The sequence below is a fragment of the Cibotium barometz genome, chromosome 45 (assembly GCF_041138505.1).
Source record: "Cibotium barometz isolate CiBa-2024 chromosome 45, ASM4113850v1, whole genome shotgun sequence".
NCBI classification, from domain to species: Eukaryota; Viridiplantae; Streptophyta; class Polypodiopsida; order Cyatheales; family Cibotiaceae; genus Cibotium; species Cibotium barometz.
This window is the reverse complement of record NC_141090.1, coordinates 31,535,691-31,558,225: the sequence shown is the minus strand read 5'-3', so window position 1 is coordinate 31,558,225 and position 22,535 is coordinate 31,535,691. Positions and strand designations below refer to the sequence as shown.

Below are 22,535 nucleotides of genomic sequence, written 5' to 3'. Positions count from 1 at the left end.
AAATCATGTTGTAAGCAAGCAAGCAAGTAAGCAAGGTAAGCTAAATCATAGCTTATTTTTGTGAAAACTTACAATGCTTGATGCCCTTAATTATTAGTCAAGACATGGTGATACAAACTAAAATTTTGAGCCCCATACAATAGGTACATGCTTGCTCAGGGGATTCCTTAAAAATATGTAAGTATAGCACGTGAGTTCAAATGCAGGGTTTTTTAATTCAATCTATAAAGAAAAAGGTATATTTTTGATGGGGCAAGGCATTGGGAGGAGTTGAGGTGGCCTAGATGTGTGATGAATTGAACCAAATAGAAGACGTGCGCTATTTGAAGATGTCCTATAACTATTTTTTGTGTGTCTTGTATGGATATGTTGGGATCTTTTGACATAGGAACTGTCTTACATACTTGATTGATAATTTGTTGGCTTTATCAAAGCATCTTGAAATCTTTGTTGATGTCATTATATTATATTACATTAAGATTTTTTTTAAAATGGAAATAAAGAGACACGACCATAAAAAAGACAAGATGACATGCTCAATTGATTAGAATGACTACTATAACTGATTATATGTCTATATTAGAAGGGGATGACTCGTGCGATGCCGCTCCTCCTCCCCCATTGGCGAGACGGTGGCGAGGGAGTTCAGAGAGCTACCACGTGGCTGCACGATGACACTAGTGTTGATAATAGTCATTGGCTCTCGACCATAGATATAAAGTCCCCCTAGAACATATTTTTTATTAATTAATTAGTTGGTGGTTGAGGCCCCAAGGAGATTTTTTTAAAAAGGTTTATAAGGCTTTAAAAAATTTATAAGGTTTATAACTCTAACGGTTGGGTGTTAGGTAGGATTTAGCATGATTGTGAAATTTTTGGAACAATGTGCATGCATGGGGGTTGGGTGGCAATTAAGGGGGTGCATCGGGGCGGCTCGTCAGTCGTGGGCGTTTCCTTCGTCATTGTCTACACCTCCTCTACTATTGAGGTGAGATGCGGGTCGCTCCTTTCTTCCTACGTGTTGTTGTCTATGTTTAGGGAAGGGAGTCAGGTGGTTAGTGGTGTGGGGCTGCTCCTTCGGCTCTTTCTTGCGTGTTGTTGTCTGTGTTTAGGGCAGGGGGTTGCGTGGTTCGTGGTGTGGGGCTGCTCATTCGTCAGCATCTCCTCTGTGTTGCTGTCTATGTTTAGGGCAGGGGGTCGCGCGGTTCGTGGTGTGGGGCTACTCCTTTGTCGGCATCTCCTCTGCCTATGCGTAGTGCTGAGGTGAGATGCGGCTCGCTCTTTTCTTCCTTCGTGTTGCTCAGAGCGTCTGCATGTCTGTGGTGGTCTATGCTGTGATGGTATGTGGTTGGTTGCTGGAGGTCTATGCTTCATTGTCTATGATTAGATGGTCTGTGATGGTCTCTGATGGTCTTTGATTAGTTGCTAATTAATGATTAGTTACTGATTCCTGTGATGGTCTGTGTGATTAGTTACTAATTAATGATTAGTTACTGTGATTAATTGCTAATTAATGATTAGTTACTGTGATTAGTTGCTAAGTTACTGGTTCGATTTTATTCTTTAGTTGTATGGATGCTACTAATAATGCTATATTTTTATTCGAAAATCATTTTTTTTAACGACCGAATCTGCTTTTGAGGCGCTTCCGACTGCTTTTTGTACCTTTGCGACTTCTCTATATAAGGGTCCCCGAAGTCATTTCTCGACACAACTTAATTTGTTTACAACTGCTGAGCTACACAGGAACAACAACCGCCATGGATTTCTGGAAGTCGAAGAAAAGCGCAGAGCCGGCTGAAGTGAAGAAGCGCCTGGGATTGTACACGTGGTCCTGCGTTCTGCTGAGCACGGTTAGCGCTTTGCTGATGGGGTACGACATCGGGATCATGAGTGGCGCCATCTTGTTCATCAAGGAGCAGCTGCAGCTCAGCTTGCTACAGGAGGAGGTGATCGTGGGCTCGCTTAACCTGTTCGCGGCGGTGGGATCCCTGGCGGCGGGGTTCGTGGCCAAGTGGCTGGGCCGGCGTCGCGCTCTTCTGGGATCGTCCGTCCTCTTCCTCGCCGGTGCCGTGGTTCTGGCAGCCTCCGTCAATTTCGCATGGCTACTGGCTGGCCGCCTGTTAACGGGGCTCGGCGTGGGCTTCGCTATGATGATTGCGCCCCTCTACTCGGCGGAGATCTCCCCGGCCCGCGTGCGAGGCTTTCTGGTGTCTTTCACGGAGGTGTTCGTCAACGCCGGCATCCTGCTTGGCTACGTGGTGGGTTTTGCCTTCCAGTTTTTGAACCCGACCTACAATTGGCGACTGATGCTGGGAGCGGGAGCGTTGCCCGCCCTGCTCCTAGGGCTCGGGGCGCTGTTTGTGCTTCCAGAGTCGCCGAGGTGGCTGGTTCTGCAAGGCCTTAATGATAAGGCCAGGCGGGTTTTGACGGAGGTGGTGTGCGGCGACGACGAGGAGGAGGCGCAGCAGCGGCTGGAAGAGATCGTTGCGGCCAACGAGGCGGAAGGAGCTGGAGGAGGAAATAGCAGCACTGCCGTTCCGGGTGCAACAACTACAACGTCTGGTTTCGCATCCAAGCTGTTGAGCTGCCTGTCGTCGCCCATTGCTCGCATGTACCTTGTGGCTCTTGGCATCAACGTCTTCCAGCAGGCCTCCGGCATCGACGCGCTGGTGTATTACAGCCCCGTGGTGTTCAAGCAGGCCGGGGTGACAAGCAAGATGGGCATGCTGGGCGCCACAGTGGGCATGGGTGTGGTGAAGCTGGGCTTCGTGTTCGTGGCCACCTACCTACTGGACCGCGTGGGGAGGAAGAAGCTTCTCTACGTGAGCGCTGGTGGCGTCGTGGCCTGCCTGAGCACTGTGGCCGTCACATTCGTCTTGCTGGGCCTCAACTCGGCGGAGGGCGACTCCATGCTGTCCGTGGGCAGCAAGCAGGGCAGCGCCCACGCTTCCTTGCTGGGCGCGGGGATAACCATCGTGGCAATCTTCGCGTACGTGGGCTTCTTCTCCGTGGGCTTCGGCCCCATCAGCTACGTACTGACCTCAGAGATCTTCCCCCTCAGGCACCGCTCCACGGCCGTGGGCGTCTCCGTGTTCGTGAACAGGGCCGTGAGCGGCACAGTGGCCCTTACGTTCCTCAGCATCGCCAAGGCCGTCACGCCCGCCGGTACTTTTGGGCTATTCGCAGGCATCACACTGCTCTCGATGTTCTTCGTGCTGGTGCTGGTGCCGGAGACCAAGGGCAAAACCCTCGAGGAGATCGGCCAGCTCTTCGATTCCAACAGCAAAGGAAACACCGTCGTTGACATCGAAAAACAGTAACGCACGGCATGGCATGGCAGGCACCCTTGACTATGCCTGTGCATATTATCTCCTCTAGTACGCCTGTGCCGATTATCTCCTCTCATGTTTACCAATCTATTTTTTATGCACCTTGTATATCAAACCTTTCAAGTTCTCACCATGGGTTGAGGAACAAGCATTTTCAAGTTGTAACTATTTTTCAAAAAGTTTGAGAATGTATTTATACTTCTCTCATTAATTTGACAAGGATTTTTTTTTAAATTTGAACAAGTATTAGGTTAAGGGAACTTATCTTTTTCCCAACCCTGCTTCCAATGCCCCCCAAATAAACAACATAAAATTTTTTAATCCATCTTTGAATAACAAATTTGAAAGTCCATGAAAGCTTTTAAAGTCTACTTATTGAAAATCCAATTGATTTGATGTTGAAAGAGTGAAATGGCAAATTATTGGAAGAGTGAGATGTATTCCACTTGGTTTCAAGGGTACAATTCACATTCTCGAAACGGTCCATAACATGAGCCATCAATTTAACGAATAATTCAACTGTTATCGACCATCAATTAAATGAACAATTAGACTGTTTTCGACCATCAATTAAGTGAACAATTAAACCACAAAAATTCCAATTACTTTTAGCCTCAAGTAATTGCAATGAAAGGAATAATCTTGCTGCCTCAAAGTTGGGCTTACAAAAAGGTGTCCATTTATTAGCAAACATGTTGTGAGGACTAGATTCATGGTTGTTCTAATGCAATTTTTATGTCAATTTCAAAGACTCGTCTCTTTGTGCTTTGTTGTTTTGGGATGGTTCTTTTCATTATTGTTTACTTTGGTTTTCATAGTTTTGAGATGTTACTTTTAAGGAACTCTTAAGAGTCACATTTAGGGTACCCATTTGTATTCCTAAAAACTATCCAAAAATAGCTGCTAAAAGAAAGAACCAAATATGATTTTAGTTAAATACATGAATGTCAACATGCACGAAAACTCTAATCACAAATAAGAAATAACCCATCTTTTGTAATAAAATATTTAACATAAAGACACTACTTAAGATTAACATAAACCCACTATTTTGAAAAAATAGAAAACATTTGTACTATTACATGAAGTGTCATACTCAATCATTTTTAGAAGACACTATTATGGATATATGGGTACGGATAGATGGGTAATTGTAAATGTTTATTCTTAAATATTCTCTTTAGAATACGCTAAAAACTAACAATTTTTAAAAAAGATTGATAATTCTTTTGCTTGCTATGTTTAAAAAATTTACTTTTTTAATAAGGCACGAGTAAAATAGTTTGTGAAATAGTGATAAAAATAAGATATACCTTTTGTCTAAGTTGTATTAAATAACTACAAGTAAGTTGGATCTACAAATTGCATAAAATGAGCTAAAGTGAACATACGAGAAATGTTAAAAATCCTTGTGTTTTAGGTTTGTAATATTATTATAAAATGAGGTATAAGCTCATGTTTATAAATGAGATCCTTAATATCACCCCTTGAATTTTCTTATAAACATATGTTAACCCTTGTTGCCAAAGACCTCTATGGCGTCAACGTCGGCCATCGTATTATTTTCACTTTTCTTGAGCCACAAGCATCGGAATGGCCAAAATTCACAAGGAAAATCATGTACTGTACATTTTACATGTGTGCTCGTTGCTTGTCTATTAAAGGTGCACCACGAGATCCTAGGTTGAGAGTGCTAGCTTTAGAATAGGTGACATTTACACTAGCTAGAGTGGCCAAATGAGCCGAGGACTAGACTTTTAACCTTGGCTGCCTAAGGGTGTGAACCCTAGAGGTCACCTACAAAACCTAAAAAATGTAACTCTCATGACTCATTCTCTTATGCAATTAATAAAGTGCTCTTCTTCTCTAGTCTCTTGCTCTCTTGTATCTTGCTTGCCTAATTCAATTAGAGCTATTATATGCTCATTGTATATGTGTGAGTGTATACGAGAGAGAGATATTGAGTGAGAGGAGGATAGAGCTTCCTTTGGAGTACGATAGCGGCGGCGATAGCGGGCGCGACAGAGTGGAGATTTGGAGTGTGGCTACATGGCAACATCGTCTCGAGAATCTGGACACAAGTATTCATGAGGTAAATGACACACCTTGCCCATACAATTGTGAGCTAGGTCATGGCATATTGGCTTCTCGGTTGAGCTATTTTATGCTCTTGAGTGTGGTTGGGCAAAGCCCCATACTCTTTCTATGGGTAAAGGGCTTCCCATAAGTGGTGCGCTACTAGGGAATAGCCCCACTGCATAGCCACAATGCATTTTCAATGCGTGTGTGCATATGATTAATTTGTGTTATATTTCTATTTTCTATGGTTTTTCAAGAATGGTAGAAACAAAATTCTGAAAATCTATCCATTTTGTTGCATTGTTGTTGAAATCTTAAGAAGTTTATGTTAAATTTCTACATGTTTTTTAATTTCTATATGTTTTGCATTTTCAATGAGTTCTGTAATTTTTGTATTTAGGTTAACTCTATTCCAACTTATCATTTATAAATTCAACTTTTGATTTTCTGTATTTTTTAAATTTAAAAAGAAAAAATAGTTAATTGAACATGAAATTGAAAGAATCGGGTTAAATAGAGCTCAAAATCGATTTTTGGGCATAGGGTTTACCCCAATTTAAGCTCCTTACATGGAGAAATTGGGATTGAAACAGAAATTTGAGGAGGATCTGCAAAGTGGATCAAATTCTACGTTTTGTAGATTTTTTACATTTTACATTAGTGTAATTAATGCATATTAAGTTAACTTAATCCTCCTATAATTTTGGCCACTAGGTGATAGACTTGATTGACTGGACACATTTAATGCATGCACGCTTTTAAGCCACGCCCAAAAAGTCCAAAAGCCTATCAATACCCATTTTTGGGCAAGTTTTGAGTGATTGAACGCATTTAATGTGTGCAAGCCTAAGTCAAATATTTCGAAAATACTCTTTTCCAGTGAACGTAAACCCAAAAAAATAAAAAGATAAAATAAAAAATTAAAAAATTAAAAGAGAAGGTAAAAGGGAAAAAGGAAAAAAGTAAGGTTTGTGAGCAAAAGAAGGTGCACGCACAAACTTGCCTAAGATATGTTTTAGGCTGTTGCGATCATGTTGACGCAACTTGTGTGACACCCAAAAAATTTTACATTTTTACATAGTCTTGAGGGATTCACCTAAAAATATGTAAGTATACCACGTGAGTTCAAATGAAGGGGTTTTTTAATTCAAAATTTTAAGATAAATTTACAAAAATACATTTATAGAAGAGGCATTTTAAATCAATTTTAAAAAAAAACCATAAGTCCATAAAGAAAAAGGGATAATTTTATTCATGAAAAATTTACAAGTAAGGGGTTTTTTAAATACCCCTTGAACGCACGTGATACATAGGGTTTCTTAGTAGTACATCCCCCGAGTACATAGTTAAGGAGCTTCCTTAACTATGGGAGCCAACGCCCGTAGCACTTGACAAACTCGAAAAAAGTGCACTATTTTTTAGGCCAGACGGGTTAAGAAACACCAGAAACGTATTTCAAAAAAACTTTGGACAATCCAATACTTTTCAAAAAAAATTAAAAAATGAAAAAAAAAATCCAAACTTGTCCGAGGCATTTATAAGACCTTCCAACATCCCATATTCACATGAATCTATGATCTAGGCATGTATTAGAGGCCTATTTAGACGATAGTGTGTCTATCGAGCTACGTGTATACTAGCCTACACTAGGTTCATAACCTTCAGTGTCAGAACCCAATTTAGCATTGTACAAGGACCTATCACCAGCCAAACCAGCTACCAGTCTTTTTGACTGTGTAGCTAGCTACCTCAAAGGTTTGGCCTCAACCTCAATCTCTAAACAAAATCTTACTACATACAAACCACATGATGGAGTTTAGTTAAACTTGAGAGAGACACTTGGTGTACTCTCGTCGTCATTTACAAACATGGAGCATTCACATTGACATCCCTATCCATAGAGCTCCCGTTCCACTTGTTGTAATTGTGACCATCAAACCACCCCCCTAGACAAGTGCTTATGCCTGATGGTAGGACATTAGAAGAAGTCCAGGAAATAGAGTCACTAATCCAGGCTGCTAAAGGAAAGGAAGAAGAGACTTTATAAGTGGCATAGCAAATAATAACAGCCCAAACAACCCAGTACGCCCAAAATGAGTCCACACAAGTACTGCCCAATAGTCTCAATCTAGATAATAACATTGTGTTAACCTTGAGGAAAGAGCTAGGCTTGAAAATCTTCAATCAATGCCTTCTCCCAAATAATTGGGAGTATGACGCATCAACAAAGACTCTTATGGATTTTGCCACAAGCCAAGGTTATGGTGTTAGTTGGAAAGGGATTGTCTAATCAATATTTGGGGGCACAACAGAGGACAAACAATTGCAGGGTATCTGTGATTGCATATATAGGATCATTGAACATGAAAGGATCCAAAGACCTATGGTGCAAGTCGGGACATCCAAAACAAGAATGCCCACGATGAGTGAAATGGTGGTAACACCTCCTGTGAGCCTAGTGGATCCTACTTTTGTAGTATCACCTGGCTATATGATGGGCCAATCTCCGACTATATTGTTCCTCTAGGTTACACACAGGACTCCAAGAATCTACAATCACAGACTTCACATTCCGAGATCGTAGTAGAGAGGTACCAACCCAAGATTCTATTAGCACAATTCCATATTCTGTGGTAATGGGTTATACACCACTCATAACGACACCACCTGTGACCAACCAAGTAAGATTTCCCCTTAGTTTCATACCCTCAGTTACAACTATGGCAACCACAGTTGCAACAGTCCCTATAACAATGGCTCTAGGTCTAGTTAACACATCCATCTCATTGGCTATGGATGTAGCAGAAGGAGGAAGCTTCACCCAAGATCCTTGATTCCTTGGATCTTCCTCTACTTTTCCAATGCACCCTAGAGCAAGGGGACATCCTCACAAGTGACTAGACTAGTGGTTCCCTTGGCGGCTTATACGCCATCAGTACCTATGGGAATTCTTGTGTGACCACCCACCCACCTATCGGACTCATGTTACTCCTCCAAGATTCATGTCATTATGTCGCCCGACAACACCCTTCATGCCACATGTTTCCCCTATTGTACCAATACCTCTAACAACAGTAGCAACAACCCTTCCAACTGATCTAGTAGCCTTTGCGAAAGCATTAGAGAGATCTATGGCTGAAATTATAAGACCCGTCAAATCAGAGATAATAGATAGAGTAGCTCTGGAAATATTGCACGAATCACAAAGCTTACGCACAAGTTCAATGGAGAGGGACATCCTAGAAGACACCTTGAGATCTTCGATCAAGTTTGCGAGGCTTTAGGTGAGATAAATGAGCTTACAAAGATCAACACATGTAGCATTACACTAGATGGCACGGCTCGTGATTGGTATCACACTCTGAGAGTTGAAGAACATCTAAACTTTATTGGGGCTTTGAAGGTTATTCCTCACAACAAGCACAATATAAGTATGTAATTTGTTGAATGGACAAGAGATGCACAATTAGCCAGAATGGCTGACCCCTCTCTCAAAGCAGTTTGTGCGACGTGAGGGAGCTTTATGGAGTGTGGCTTCACAGTTGCGCAAAGCTGAGAGAGAAGAAGATGAGTTAGTGAGAGATTTTGTTAGTCATCTTAAGCATTTGAACTCTCGCGATAAGCTCTACATGAGAGCTTTTCCAACAATCAACTCCTCCACGGTCTTAAACATGAACATATCCATAATGGTTTGGTCATTGGAGGTATCACCACTTTGGAGGACATCACGGCAATGTCATCAAGCTTGAGAATAACTTGATGATAAAGGAAGTAAGAGCTTCAGAATCTAAGTCTATTACATCAACAACCAACGATCATAGCACCACCACTGCAAAACCTGTCACATGAAAGGTAATACTTTAGCAGAAATGACTTGGACTCACTTCTCAAAAGCCTTACCATGAGCATTCTCTCTACAATACTTGGTCCTCTCTCCATAGCTAGCAGGTCTGTACTCCTAAACGAGCCTTCTCTCTCCAAACCTACAGTAGTAGCCATGGCTTGCAAGGAAGAAGCTTACCAGGAGCATTCTCTCTACAATACTTGGTTCTCTCTCCAAACCCACAGTAGTAGCCATGACTTGCACAGAAGAACCTTTTCATGATGTATTCTCTCTCTATATTGCTTAGCAGCCATAGCTTGCACTAAAGAAGCTTTCCATGATGCATTGTCTCCTTTGCATTTTCGTCTCACCATTGCCAACCCTCTCTATGTTTCTTTGGCTCCCTTTCTGGCTTCTTTCTCTATCCACAATGCAGCTCTAGAGAAGCAACCCTCATCTCCATTCTTCCCATTATTTTTTGATACCATATCCTGCTCCTTCCACTCCTATTCAACCCAAGCTTACAAGCCTACTTTCTTGTAGATGGCACTACAAGACATCACCAATAAGCCTTCTAAGATCCGCCTTCAGGTTGATTTGGAGACAGAATATGCAACCCTACGCAGTAGGCATGTTGCACCCAATATTTCATACGATCAGCTTCGAATGCAAGGAGCAAAGGCCATTGATCTTTGGATTGATGGAAATCTTTATCCACCAGATCCAATATCTGGTGCCCCTCCACCATTCAAAAGCATTACAAGTTTTTTTAAGTTTGTTGGTGATGGTTTCAATGGGCTTCTTGGCTATTGTAGGAGATTACACATGTTGTGGCTAGATGAGGCAGTTGAAAAGAGGCAAACACAATTTGTCTTCGACTAGCTTCAAGCGGCATCGACTAAGCAGACAATAGTTTGATGCAGAGAATTAAAGAGCTCTCAGAGGAGCTTGAGGTGCAAAAGAATAATCTAGCGGATCATGTGCGCACAATAAATCAATTTACCGATAATTATGTTCGTCTTCAACACTCCACTCGTAATCTTTGGCGTCGTGTTCACCATTTCACTCATCTTCCCATTGGATATCACGCAAGGCAAAGAAAACGCTGTTGGGTTACTTTCTAAGACAGCAGGCGCATGCAAGAGGCGTAAACAAACAACCAGGTAAAATTTTTTGTAGGAATTATAGCAACTTTGAGAAGCAATTAATGAATAAAGCATCTCTCATGGGTGACTCTTGCGATTGTAGGGCATGTGCAACAGCTATACTAGGATGTAACAACGCTGAGGACAATGTTAATGTCTCCCTTCTTCAGCATGTCCTTCAGGAGAAGGATATCATGGAAATGATAACAGGTTCTGGTAATGATAAGCTGCGGGAGACCCTTTGTCAACATTTCTTGAAGGAAATCAAAGAAATTGTCACACCCAAAGAGATGCTTGATATATGTGACTCAGCAGGTATTAGCCAAAAAGGTTATAGAGCAATGTACAGGTCAATCACTTTAGGGTTGCGAGCAAAGGGAGTTACGCAATCCTTGCTTCCAACACTTTATAGCTTACAGATGGCAAAGAAGTGTGCTAATGGTGATATTGCATCCATGTTTGATGGTGGGTACAAGTGGGTTGAGGATATTATGCCAATGCCAACAATCAAACCCTTTGAATACAATGCATATAACAATGTCTACATTGACATGGAAGTGCTACAAAAAGCAATGATTCAGTACTATGGCCTCACACTTGAAGAGACAGGTGGAAATGCCGTGTTTGTCTTGAAGCTGGATGAATGTCAAGTGGTTAAAGGTCAAAGACTGGAGCGTGTTAGTTTAACCTTGATGAGCCGAGCACTTAGAGGAAAGCCTTTCGAGACCCAAGAGTTGGATGCAACTAAAGACAGCAACAATAGGGGTCAAGGGCATAAGCAAGACTACTACGGCATTCAATCAGAGAAGAACATCTGGTGGCAAGCAGCATGGGTCCTCCCAAAAGAGAACCATGATACCTTGAGGTGGTATTTTGAACGGTCTGGCATTCAACATGTCGTCTCTTGTCAGGTCAATGGTCAAAAGCTTGATGTTCCCGGAATAGGCTGCTTTAACATTGAATGGCACTTGGGTGGCGATCTAAAAACCTTAAAGTGTATGTTGGGTTGTAAAACAGGTGCGAATACTATATTCTCATGTGTTTACTGTTGTCATTCCAAGACAGCAGTAGACTCAAGAGTAAAAGGGAAACAACCTAGCAAAGGCAAAAGTCAAAAATAGGTGGGTGCAAAAAAAGCAATCGTTTTTGGTGCTGAACAGAGGAAAGGATCAAAGGTATGGCATAATGGCATATTAAGTTGTGACCAGAGCAAGCCACCAGGAGGACAATGCTTGGAACCCAATCTTGAACATTCCACCATGCCAAGTGCATGTGTGCACATTACATGCAAGACTCAGGATTTTGGATAAGCTATTGATGCTCCACATAAACTATGTCTGGAACATGGAGCCCGAAGATCGACGAGAAGAGTCAATACGTGCACTAGAGGGTATACTTTCCTCTATGGGATTACATGCTGGAGCAGTGGTCTTGACAAAGGACAGAAAATCAAACCCTACACAAGACAACCCTAATAAAATTTGCATGGGTGGATCAAAGGCAAGACACTTGCTATCAAACCACTTGGGTTCTCATAGCCCCAGTGACTTTGAAATTTGGAAGAAGATATGTGATGTTATAACATATCGAGGAAATGATGCCAGGCTTGGCCTAAAACGTGCACATGTATGGGAGGTGTGTAATAAAATGGTCGATCTTCTAGAGCGACCTCACCTGGATGACCATGGTATTGAGGCACTTAAACAAGCCACTTGTAGATTTACAGAAGAAATGGTCGAGGCATGGGGAGAAACACACATTACTCACTACATGGTAATGTTATATTTCTTGTGTCCTTGTAGTATGTTCTTCATACTGTTTGTTGACTTTTTGTAATTTTCTATGCAGCATATATTGTATGCACATGGGCCATACTTTCTCGATAGATATGGCTCTTTAGCACTTTGGAGCAATCAAGGCATGGAGAAATCACATTACCAAGTAAAGGGCGTGTATTTTAAGGGCACTCGCCATGGTGGTGGCAAAGTCAAGAGTAATGCGCTCCATGAAATGTTCAACTGGTTCTATCGCGTTCTGGTTGGCAAAAAAAGGCAGAAAAGTCACGGTAATTTGTCTCTTAGGCGTCAAATAATGAAAACTGTTAATGCAAGAAGAACTGAAGGATACAACAGATCAAATGCTAGGGAGAGACTACGGCAGTGGGTAGCAAGCAAGCGTCGGTGTGGTTCCTCATGGGCTTAAACTCTCTGATTATAATCTTTTTGTGTTTTTAAATTTTCTAAAAGTTTTAAAAAATTATATTTATAGACATATTTAAGTCATTTTTCATTTATAGCCACCACATTTCAATTTCTTCTTTGTGCTCTACTCTCTCTTGCCCTCCCACTATCTCTTGCACTCGTACATACCTAGGCCATGCCAGAAGAACAGGAGCAAGACTTGCAGTTTTTCGATCAACTCGGCCCACTACTTGCTACCGCAAAAAGGACAAATCTACCTATAGTAATAGAGCAAGAGGCAAAGGAGATGAGAGAAGAAGAGCGCAGGAAGGAGGCCGAAGAAGTGCAACGCAGGAAGGAAGCTGAAGAAGCCGAGCCTAGTAGAGAAGCGGAAGAAGAACAGCGTCGAAAAGAAGCCGAGGAAGGTCAAGGGCAACCACCGGAGATTGTTATTGAGGCCGACACCCTAGAACAGCTAGAGGTTATCTTACAGAACAGGGACGTCGAGCTCTTGTCCTATGGCATCACGAAAGATACCATTGACAAAGAGTTTGCTCTTGTGAGGGCGGCTTGGGAGACAGAAATGCAAAAGAGACAGCAGCCCAAAGAGGACGCAAGGAGGGCAAGCCAAGCACAGCCACAAGCAGCCACAACATCCAGACGTCCAGTCAAGAAGTGTGGCAAAAGAATGGAGGGCAAGTTTCGGGACCAGCAAGAGGAGGAAGAGCGTGCACAAAAGAAAAAGAAGTTCAGGTCTGAACGACCACCGTGGGAGAATCAAAGACCACCACCGCCTCCACCAGTTACAAAGAAGAAGAGAAAATGGAGGCCAGGGACAGTCGCGCTACGAGAGATTAGGAAATATCAGAAAAGCACAGATCTTCTCATCCCCAAGGCACCATTCTCTCGACTGGTGAGAGAAACAATGGAAAAATTTACTGAGACAGGGTTGATCGCATACAGAGCACAGCTCTTGAAGCTCTTCAAGAAGCTGCTGAAGATATTGTAGTTTTTGTTTTTGAAGACTCAGTGCTGGCTATGGTACATGCCAAGAGAGTTACTTTGAAGCCTGTAGATATGTCCCTAGCCCTACGTCTACGTTTAGAGCGTAGCCTTCTACCTCAATAGGCTAACCCACTTTGTAATTCTCCCTACAAAATTTTGTAATGTTCCCAAATTCCTTTGTAGCATTTTCACACATTAATGAAAGCTTTTTGAGTTGTGTTACATTCTTTGTTGAGTCCAATTTTTTTTGTATGCTCAGTGCCAATGAACATTTCATTAAAAAAATATAAAAGCACTATACACACAGGAAAAAACACACAAACACACACACACACACACATATATATATACACACACATACATATATACACACATATATATATACATATACAAATATATATACATATACACATATATATATATATGTACACACACACACACACATATATATATATATATATTTATATATACAAAAAAGGTAGAGCCTATAAAGTCACCTAGAGACCCTTATAGAGGGCCTTATGAGCCTCAAGACTAAAAAATCAAAAAAAAATAAAAAAAATGCCATGTGCGCTACGGTGCGTTAATCGCTAGTTTGACCAGGTCAAACTATCGATTTTCGCGCCGTAGCACACATGGCATTTTTTTAATTTTATTTTTTGATATTTTTTGTCTGGTGAGGCTCATAAGGCCCTTTAGGTGCCCTAACAGCCCCAAAATCTTATATATTTATATAAGATATTATATATATTTATATATATCTTATAATAGCCCCAAAATCTTATAATATCTTATGTCTTATATATATATATATATCCTATATATCTTTTATATATATATATATATCTTTCAATAGCCTCAAAATCTTATATATATATATATAGGTACACACACACATATATATATGTATATATATACATATATGTACATATATATACATATATGTGAGTGTGTATACATCTATAAATACAACATTTTTTCGTACCGCTCTAACCCAATCTCGATTACTTTTTTTAATCACAATCACATTTAAAATGAATCCTAAACAATATTTTCTATGAACACAAGAACAAAATCTTAAAATTGCGAGGCTTGAAATGGTATATCACAAGTACGCCAGGAAAAATCACAACTTACAATGCACAACAAAAAAATTTTATTAAACTTGGAAGAAAAGTTTGCATTACATCTTTTTAATAAGATCTTGGAAGAGCTTAGGAGAGAGAGTTCTAGAGGCTGGTTTCTGGCCTAAGCTTTGGAATATATCACTCGGCTCATTGATTCCTTGAGCCTGAGAAAGGGCACAATGGCCTAAAACTAAGCCGGGATGCTTGCCCGTAAAGCAATACAAGGCAGCTTCCCTAGCTACCAAAATACATTTATTTATGTTCGAGGCTAAGGGGTTCTCCGACAAGACTGCACTAAGTGCTTTACATTTTAGGAGCTCGGCATAGGAGATCTCTAAATAGTCTAAATGAAAAACCCGCACTATGTCAGCTCTGAGGGCAGGTATGTAGTGCCAAAGAGATGCATCTCGACCCTCCCCGACTTTGGTCGCGTGCAATAAGTGCGTCAAGTAGAGGTGCCATGACTATGAGTGATTGCAAGAAATAGAGAGTGTGTGATACAGAAAGGTGTGCGAAATTGAGAGCAAGTGTTAGGAGAGAACGATAATCGTCAATTGATGAAAATGAGTAAAGTATCGTTTATAAATGGGTGACCTTGTTATAAAAATTTTAAAAACTTTTAAAATTTTTAAGTACCAAAAAATTTTTAAAAAATGGTATGCGAAAGCAAGAACGTATCCTTCCATCGCAAGGTCATTTCTAATTTACTAGTGGCTCAAGCCACAGATGCTTGTGTGACCAACCTTACACTATCACAAAAAAATAAAACTTGTACAAGACAATTGAAAAACCTTAATAAGACAGTGAGGCAAAAAAATTGAAATTGTATTTACTTCAATTCAAGATTACATAGTAATTTCTCTACAAAGAAAAGATCGTTCCTGCCTTTTGCGCACTACTCTACCATTGATTATAAAAGCAAAATCACCACTCAGTGAGAACGAAGAACTAAGTAGTCGCGTAAGTTGGCAAGGGACCAGTCACATCATTCACAGCAACATCTTCTACATCCCCACCTTGCATGGATATATGTAGCACACCCTGTTCTGTAGAGGTTTTGTCGGAGTCTAATGCCTCCCATTCTCCATTTGTAAGCTTCCATCGCCTGTAAGGAAACGCAATGGACAACTGTTGCTTGGCAATATGGTAGCGCATCACAACCTTCTCAACTATTACTCCGCATCTGATGGTGTCTCCATTGTGTTGAACAACTTTTTTATCCCATGCAGGTGATAAGAAACAAGTCAGAGCTCTCTCCCCCTTTGCAATCCATAAAGTTGGGGTACGATGTGTGTCACTTGTACGGAATAGGTACACAAAGAGGTGTAGAGGTATGAAGCAGGATATGGTTGCTTTGTGAGATCCATATGTGCACTTCATAGCATTTTGCACCTTGCTTTCGATTTGCAAACAAGCCATGGCCACTGAAGCATTGTCTGGAATTGGCCATTCAATAGATGTGAGAGTTGGCGTAGGTTTTGGAACTAATTTTCTAGTACCGTTTGCTATCATGGGAACCACATATGTATCCTCATAGAAGAAGATGTTTCGTACAAGAAGTTGTGCAGCTGGACACCCTCCAAAGATTAAACTACCAAGCTCCACATGGTATGCTTCAAAGGTTCCTGAAATTGCCTCCATAGGCTCCCACTCACTATAGTTTGAGGGAAAAATATCTACGCAGAGGAACCAGCAGTGCTCAGTATACCATTATTAGCACACAATTGATTTAAAAACAAGAATATAAAGTGGTGAAATAACTTACAATTTGCAGGAAATCGTTGACGTTGGTCATGGTCTGCTAGTTTCAGCTCTGTTGCCTTGTAAACATGTTGGACCTTGGCTAGCTTTTTTCCATCACGATCTTGTTTGAGCTCCAATATCCGCCCTTTCCAATGGTGACTTTGTATATCAACGTATCGCTTTGACACCTTGTGGGTTCCTCTTGTACTAGGCTACATCGTAATCCAATTCCACTTCTCGTATTGTTTGATGTTCCAGTGTCCATCCTCATCTTGACCACCCCTACAAGAGAGAGATTGAATACTGATCGGAGGCCTTCGAGCTCTAGAATAAGACATCAGATGTATATATTAGGGAGATTATAAACCTTGATGGCAAAGGAAAATTGAATGGTGAGAAAAAAACTTAGACTAGGGAGATGTACAAAAGAGAAGGAGTTGTAGAGCAAGATCCAAGGGCTTGGCTGTGCTATTACTGCACTTTGAAAGAGGATATTAGAGGGGGTGAGAGGAGACAATGAGTAAGATTATGAGAGCCAAAGCATTTGCAACTCAAGCTTCCATAGCTTGGCTCCACTGTTACACTCTGTAAAAGGAGGTTGGACAAGGTAGAAGGATGAAGTAAGGAAATGTAAGTGAGGATCAAACTTCCATAGCTTCTGAGAGGAGGTTGCAGATCAAGCTTCCATAGCTAAGCTTTGCTGTTACACTCTGTAAAAGGAGGTTGGACAAGGAAGAAGGATGAAGTAAGGAAATGTAAGTGAGGATCAAACTTCCATAGCTTCTGAGAGGAGGTTGCAGATCAAGCTTCCATAGCTAAGCTCTGCTGTTACACTCTGTAAAAGGAGGTTGGACAAGGATGAAGGATGAAGGAAGGAAATGTAAGTGAGGATCAAACTTCCATAGCTTCTGAGAGGAGGTTGCAGATCAAGCTTCCATAGCTATAGATCTAGGTTTCTGAGTGAAGAGAGAGGTAGATAGCTAAAAGAAGTAGTCTAGAGAGTGAAAAACACCCTGCTATGAGAAAGGGGGAAGAGAGAGCATTTTGGAGGGAACGTGGGAGAGAGGGATAGTGGAAAGTGAAGGGGAATGTGCATTGAATGCATGGGAACTCGTTTTTGGGCCTCTATCACTTTAGAGACCTTACTTAATGATGGGCTGCAGCTATCCTTTTCTATAAAAAATAGGGAAAAAATTCATATACGTATAAAATTTTTGAGTTTTAGTTGATTTTAAAAATTAAAAAAGAGCCTATTTAGCCTATTATTCTAAGTTTGACCACTACCTTCTAGGCTCTTACACGGACTAGGATTAGAAGATTTGAGAGCACAGAACGCATCTCCAAAATCTCTATCAGTCAAATACTCATTCTTGAAACAAGCAGGGATTTACATTTGCACATCTGTGATGGCAAAATTAGTGGCTCGAGGCATGCGGCTCAAAGCATCTGCAACCACATTCTAAAGACCAGGAACATACTGGATAGTCATGTGGAAATTAGCCAAGAATTCAACCCATCGGCCTTGTCGAGAGTTCATTACAGGCTGAGTGAAAATGTATGTCAGAGATTGATGATCTGTACGTATAACTGAATCTATTCCAAGAAGATAATGTCTCCAAGTCTGATAAAGCATGCACGGTTGCCAAAAACTCCTTATCATACACAGGATACCTGCTTTGAATGGCTAAAAACTTCCTGCTGTCAAAAGCAATGACACGATCATTCTGCATCAAAACTCCACCAAAAGCATGATCTGAGGCATCTGTCATTACATCAAAGGGCTGGGTGGGATCTGCAAACAGCCAAGACCGAGGTTGTCGTCAAGGCATGCTTGAGATCATTGAAGGATTTCTCAGCTTCAGAAGACCACTTAAGTTTGTCCAGCTTATTCAATTCTGTCAAAGGGGTAGCAACCTCTGAAAACTTATGCACCTTGTTGTGATAAAAGTTCGCAAGTCCCAAGAAAGATCGAACATCTGAAATGGTGAGAGGCAAAGGCCAATCCACAATCGCCTGAATCTTCTTAGGATCTACTGCAATCCCATTAGCAGAAATGATGTGACCAAGATATTCCACATGGTTCTTGAAAAATTTGCTCTTCTTCTTGTTGATGTACAGCACATTGGTGCGTAGTACTCCAAAGACAATCTGTAAATGCTCTTTGTGATTGGCTAAAAACCAGAATATCATCGAGATAAACGATCACGAACTTGTCCAGGTACAGCCCAAAAATTTCATTCATCAGGGTCATGAAAGTGGCCGGGGCATTGGTTAACCCAAAAGGTATGACCAAGAATTCATAATGGCCATATTTTGTCCGAAAGGATGTCTTGTATTCATCACCATTACGAATACAAATTTGATGATAGCCGGACTTCAAATCAATTTTGGAAAACATCTTTGCACCAAGCAGCGAGTCGAACAGCTTATCGATGCGAGGCAAAGGGAATTTGTTCTTGATTGTCAGCTTGTTGAGAGCACGGTAATCAATGCAAAGCCGCATTGATCCATCCTTCTTTTTGACAAGCAAAATCGGGGCTCCGAAGGGACTTTTGCTGGGACGGATGTGACCTTTGTCCAGCAACTCTTGTAATTGCCTTTGTATCTCCTGAGATTCAGAGTAAGAAACATGGTATGGAGCTCGGGTTGGAGGAGGTTGACTTGGGACAAGATCAATCGGGTGATCCACAGGGCGACGACGAGGCAATGTCATCGGAAGATCATTTTGAAATAGATCCTGAAAAGGCCTGAAGAAGGGTTGCTCCAAGTAAGTAGTTGTTGATGATGAGGCTTGAGATTTCTCCACTAGTTTCTGCTTCAATCTCCCGTAACATGACCAAGGCTGTTGTACAGTCACGTTTGCGGACAAGCCGCTTGACTTGCAGAGCAGAAACAACAGTGATGGGTTTGGCACTGAAAAGGCCATGAAGTTCCAGCTCTTGGCCATCATGGTATAACTGGATCAAATGAGAATGAAAGCTGATCATTGGATCATATCGATACAGCCAAGATTGTCCCAGTATCATGTCATAATGGGACAATGGCATTACTGGCCTACACAGTTTCCCGATTTCTACATGTTCCTTGCCTTTTGTTGGCGGTGGAGTGCTATTTTTTGCTGGATAGCAGTGTTTTGGCTGCAATTTTGCTTCCCACAGGAGTTTTCTACACTCAGAGGGGGCCTTTCTCCAACTACTTCACTTGAGGATCAGTTTCGGGAGTTGTGTTGTATCTGTGGAGACTTTCTTCTTTGATAGGAGTTAACAGTTATTTGGAGGAGAGAAGTGATCTTTTCAGAGATCTTGAGCAGAGTTTATTTTGTCTGAGCTTGTGTTCTTTGTAGTATTTGCAGAACAAGGAGGGTGTTTTGGCCTTTTGCGGTGTGATCCTTTCACATGGATCCTTTATTTGTTGGTTGATTCTTGGGATCTGGTTCTACTTCTAGAATAGTCTTCTGCTATCTGTGATGCTTTTGAGGACTTTGTTACCACTGTAGTCTATATTCCTACTTCCCTTCCTCATTGTGAGGAGTCTATCTCTTCATCTCTTTGTGATGCTTCTGAGGATGCCCCTCCCCCTGCCAGTTCTGCTGGCTTGTTGTTTTGGAGGATGGTTTTTTTTGGACCTGGTGGGATGCTTTGGATCTGTGGTTACTAACTGTGCCTCGGGCACAGTGGTACTTCTAGAGTTTTTTGGATTTGGATCAGAATCAAGTTGGACTTATATCAGTCCGATAATATCTTTTTTTAGAGGGCGATGTGGAGTCCTTTCATCTTACGATGCCCACCTTAGTGGCATGTACTTATCTTATGTACAGCATTGGACAACTCATGTTATGGAGTTTGAGCAGATGGACCCTATCTTTTCTACATAGTCTTTACATCTTGTGATGCCGACCTTTTCAGAGGATGCTTTTATACAGCATTTGGCTGTATAGAGCTGGAGCAGACTACCTCTATATCTTTTGAGGGTTCCAGTGAGGAGCAATTTGCTTCTCCTAGGATTGATTATCTACAGGATCTGATCTTGGTTGGTTATGAGGTTTTTCATACCTTCTCCAGGCTGGATACATGACATTCGACTTCGGGGAGTGTTCTTACACTTGGGTTTGGAACCATTATTTGGAGTAGCACGTCGCAACCTACATGGTTGTTTTCTTTCAGAGGAGCGGTGTACCTGGCAGCTTGTTTTGTTGCTTTTGTAGTTGAGTTGTTGAGGAGATTGCTTGTGGAGCTTTCTTGGTACCTGTTTCAGCAGTCTTTTATCTTTGATCGAGGATCGCCTCTGGCTTCTTGGAGTCTGCTCAGCATCCGGGTGTTAGATATCATCCCCTACTTGCTGGCTTCCTATTTGGTGTCCTATTTTAGCCTCTAGGGCTGACCATGTTAGTCTGAGGGACTGGTCACCCCTCACATGTATTTTACCCATATTTATTTCCCATTTATGGTCCTGGGTATTTTTCCCAGTCGTGGAGATATTTATCACCAGTCGGCTGCCTTCATGTAGAGGTATATATAGCTGGCATGCCTCCCTTATATTTCATTGCTTGCCTAGCTTGTCTAGCTACAGTCCCTCACTTATGAGGTTCTCCCCTCTTTCTCGGGACATGTATTGATGATATTGAGAGTAGGTTCTCACCTATGTTTCCTCTTCATCTTTCTCTCTCACTGTCTCTCGTGTGTTTCCACTTCATCTTTCTCTCTCACTCTCTCTCCTGTGTTTCCACTTTCCCTTCTTTCGCTGCACATTCTATCAAGGAGGAGTTGATTGCATAGGTTAAGGTGCAACTTAGAGGGGATTTTGAGATGAAAGATCTCGGTAGCCTCAGATATTTTCTTGGCATTGAGATGGTGAGAGATGGACATGACACTTGGCTACTTCAAAGGCAGTACACATTGGACATGTTGGCCAAGTATGGTATGACGACGTGTAACCCTATGTCTACACCATTGGACGCAAATGCCAAAATACAACAGATATAGATGTTGAGATAGAGGACTACAACATGTATTGAAAGATGGTGGGATCACTTACTTATCTCACCATTATGCGGCCAGATCTTAGCTATGCAGTTGGGGACTCATAAGTCAGTACATGAAGACACCTAGGAAACCACATTTGGATGTTGTCAGACGAATCATGAGATATGTTATTGACTATGGGTTACACTTTAGGGGGCTGATGCAGAGCCAGAATTATATGCCTTTATAGATGCTGATTGGGCAGGATGTGCAGATGACAGGAGGTCTACATTAGGTTATGCATTTATGCTTGTAAGGGTTGCAGTGTCATGGATTTCAAAGAAGCAGCCCATAGTTGCATTATCATCTATAGAGGTTGAGTACAGAGAAGCAACAATTTTGGCATGTGAGGCCATATGGTTATGCAGCTTGCTAGCACAGCTTGGTTATGCCTGTGGTGGACCCAGTACCATTGTATTGTAACAATATTAGCAACATCATGCTAGCTAATAACCCTATGTTTCATGCTTGAACGAAACACATAGAGGTTCACTATCACTTCATTCGTTGTTGATGAGAAGTGTTGATGAGAAGGTGCTAAGTGGCAATGTAGACCTGCAGCACATGTCTACGCAGGAGTAGGTTGCAGATATTTACACGAAAGCTTTTCCTTGTGAAAAGATGGAGTACTTCCGAGATGCTATGTGAGTACATTGCTTGAGTGGTGCAAGCTCAAGCACTCATCCTCCTTGTGACTTCAGCTTGAGGGAGAGTGTTGAGATAGTCGGAGACACATGTCTCTCTCCGCCAGCTCAACCAGGATAAGGTGGATCATGATAGAGAGGAAATAAGCAGGACACATAGCACATCTACCAGATTACATGTAATATGTGTGTGTTTATGTGCCAACGTTTATAAGGCACACTTAGTCATTTTGATATATAGCACACTTAGAAGAGAATAGAGAAGAGCTCAAGAAGCTTCCTTCCTCCCATTGCTACATCGGTGTGTGTGCATGGTGCCTATCATACTCGTGACATTGGCATGGAATGTTCAACCATTGCTTGATTTGTTACAAGATCGAGGGCTAACGTTTATTATGGTGTTGAAAATGCTAGCTCTGGTCTTATTGTATTGGCA

At 41.6% G+C, this 22,535-nt stretch overlaps 1 protein-coding gene across 1 annotated transcript; it reads left to right on the top strand.

The window, feature by feature from the left end:
* The first annotated feature begins 1,760 nt into the window (after positions 1 to 1,760).
* LOC147612646 (putative polyol transporter 3) lies at positions 1,761 to 21,878 on the top strand. The gene is made up of 4 exons (XM_086783557.1): positions 1,761 to 3,264; positions 7,959 to 8,092; positions 19,320 to 19,385; positions 21,609 to 21,878. The coding sequence occupies exons 1-4, from the start codon at positions 1,761 to 1,763 to the stop codon at positions 21,876 to 21,878; spliced, it is 1,974 nt and encodes a 657-aa protein (XP_086639683.1).
* The last annotated feature ends 657 nt before the right edge of the window (positions 21,879 to 22,535 follow it).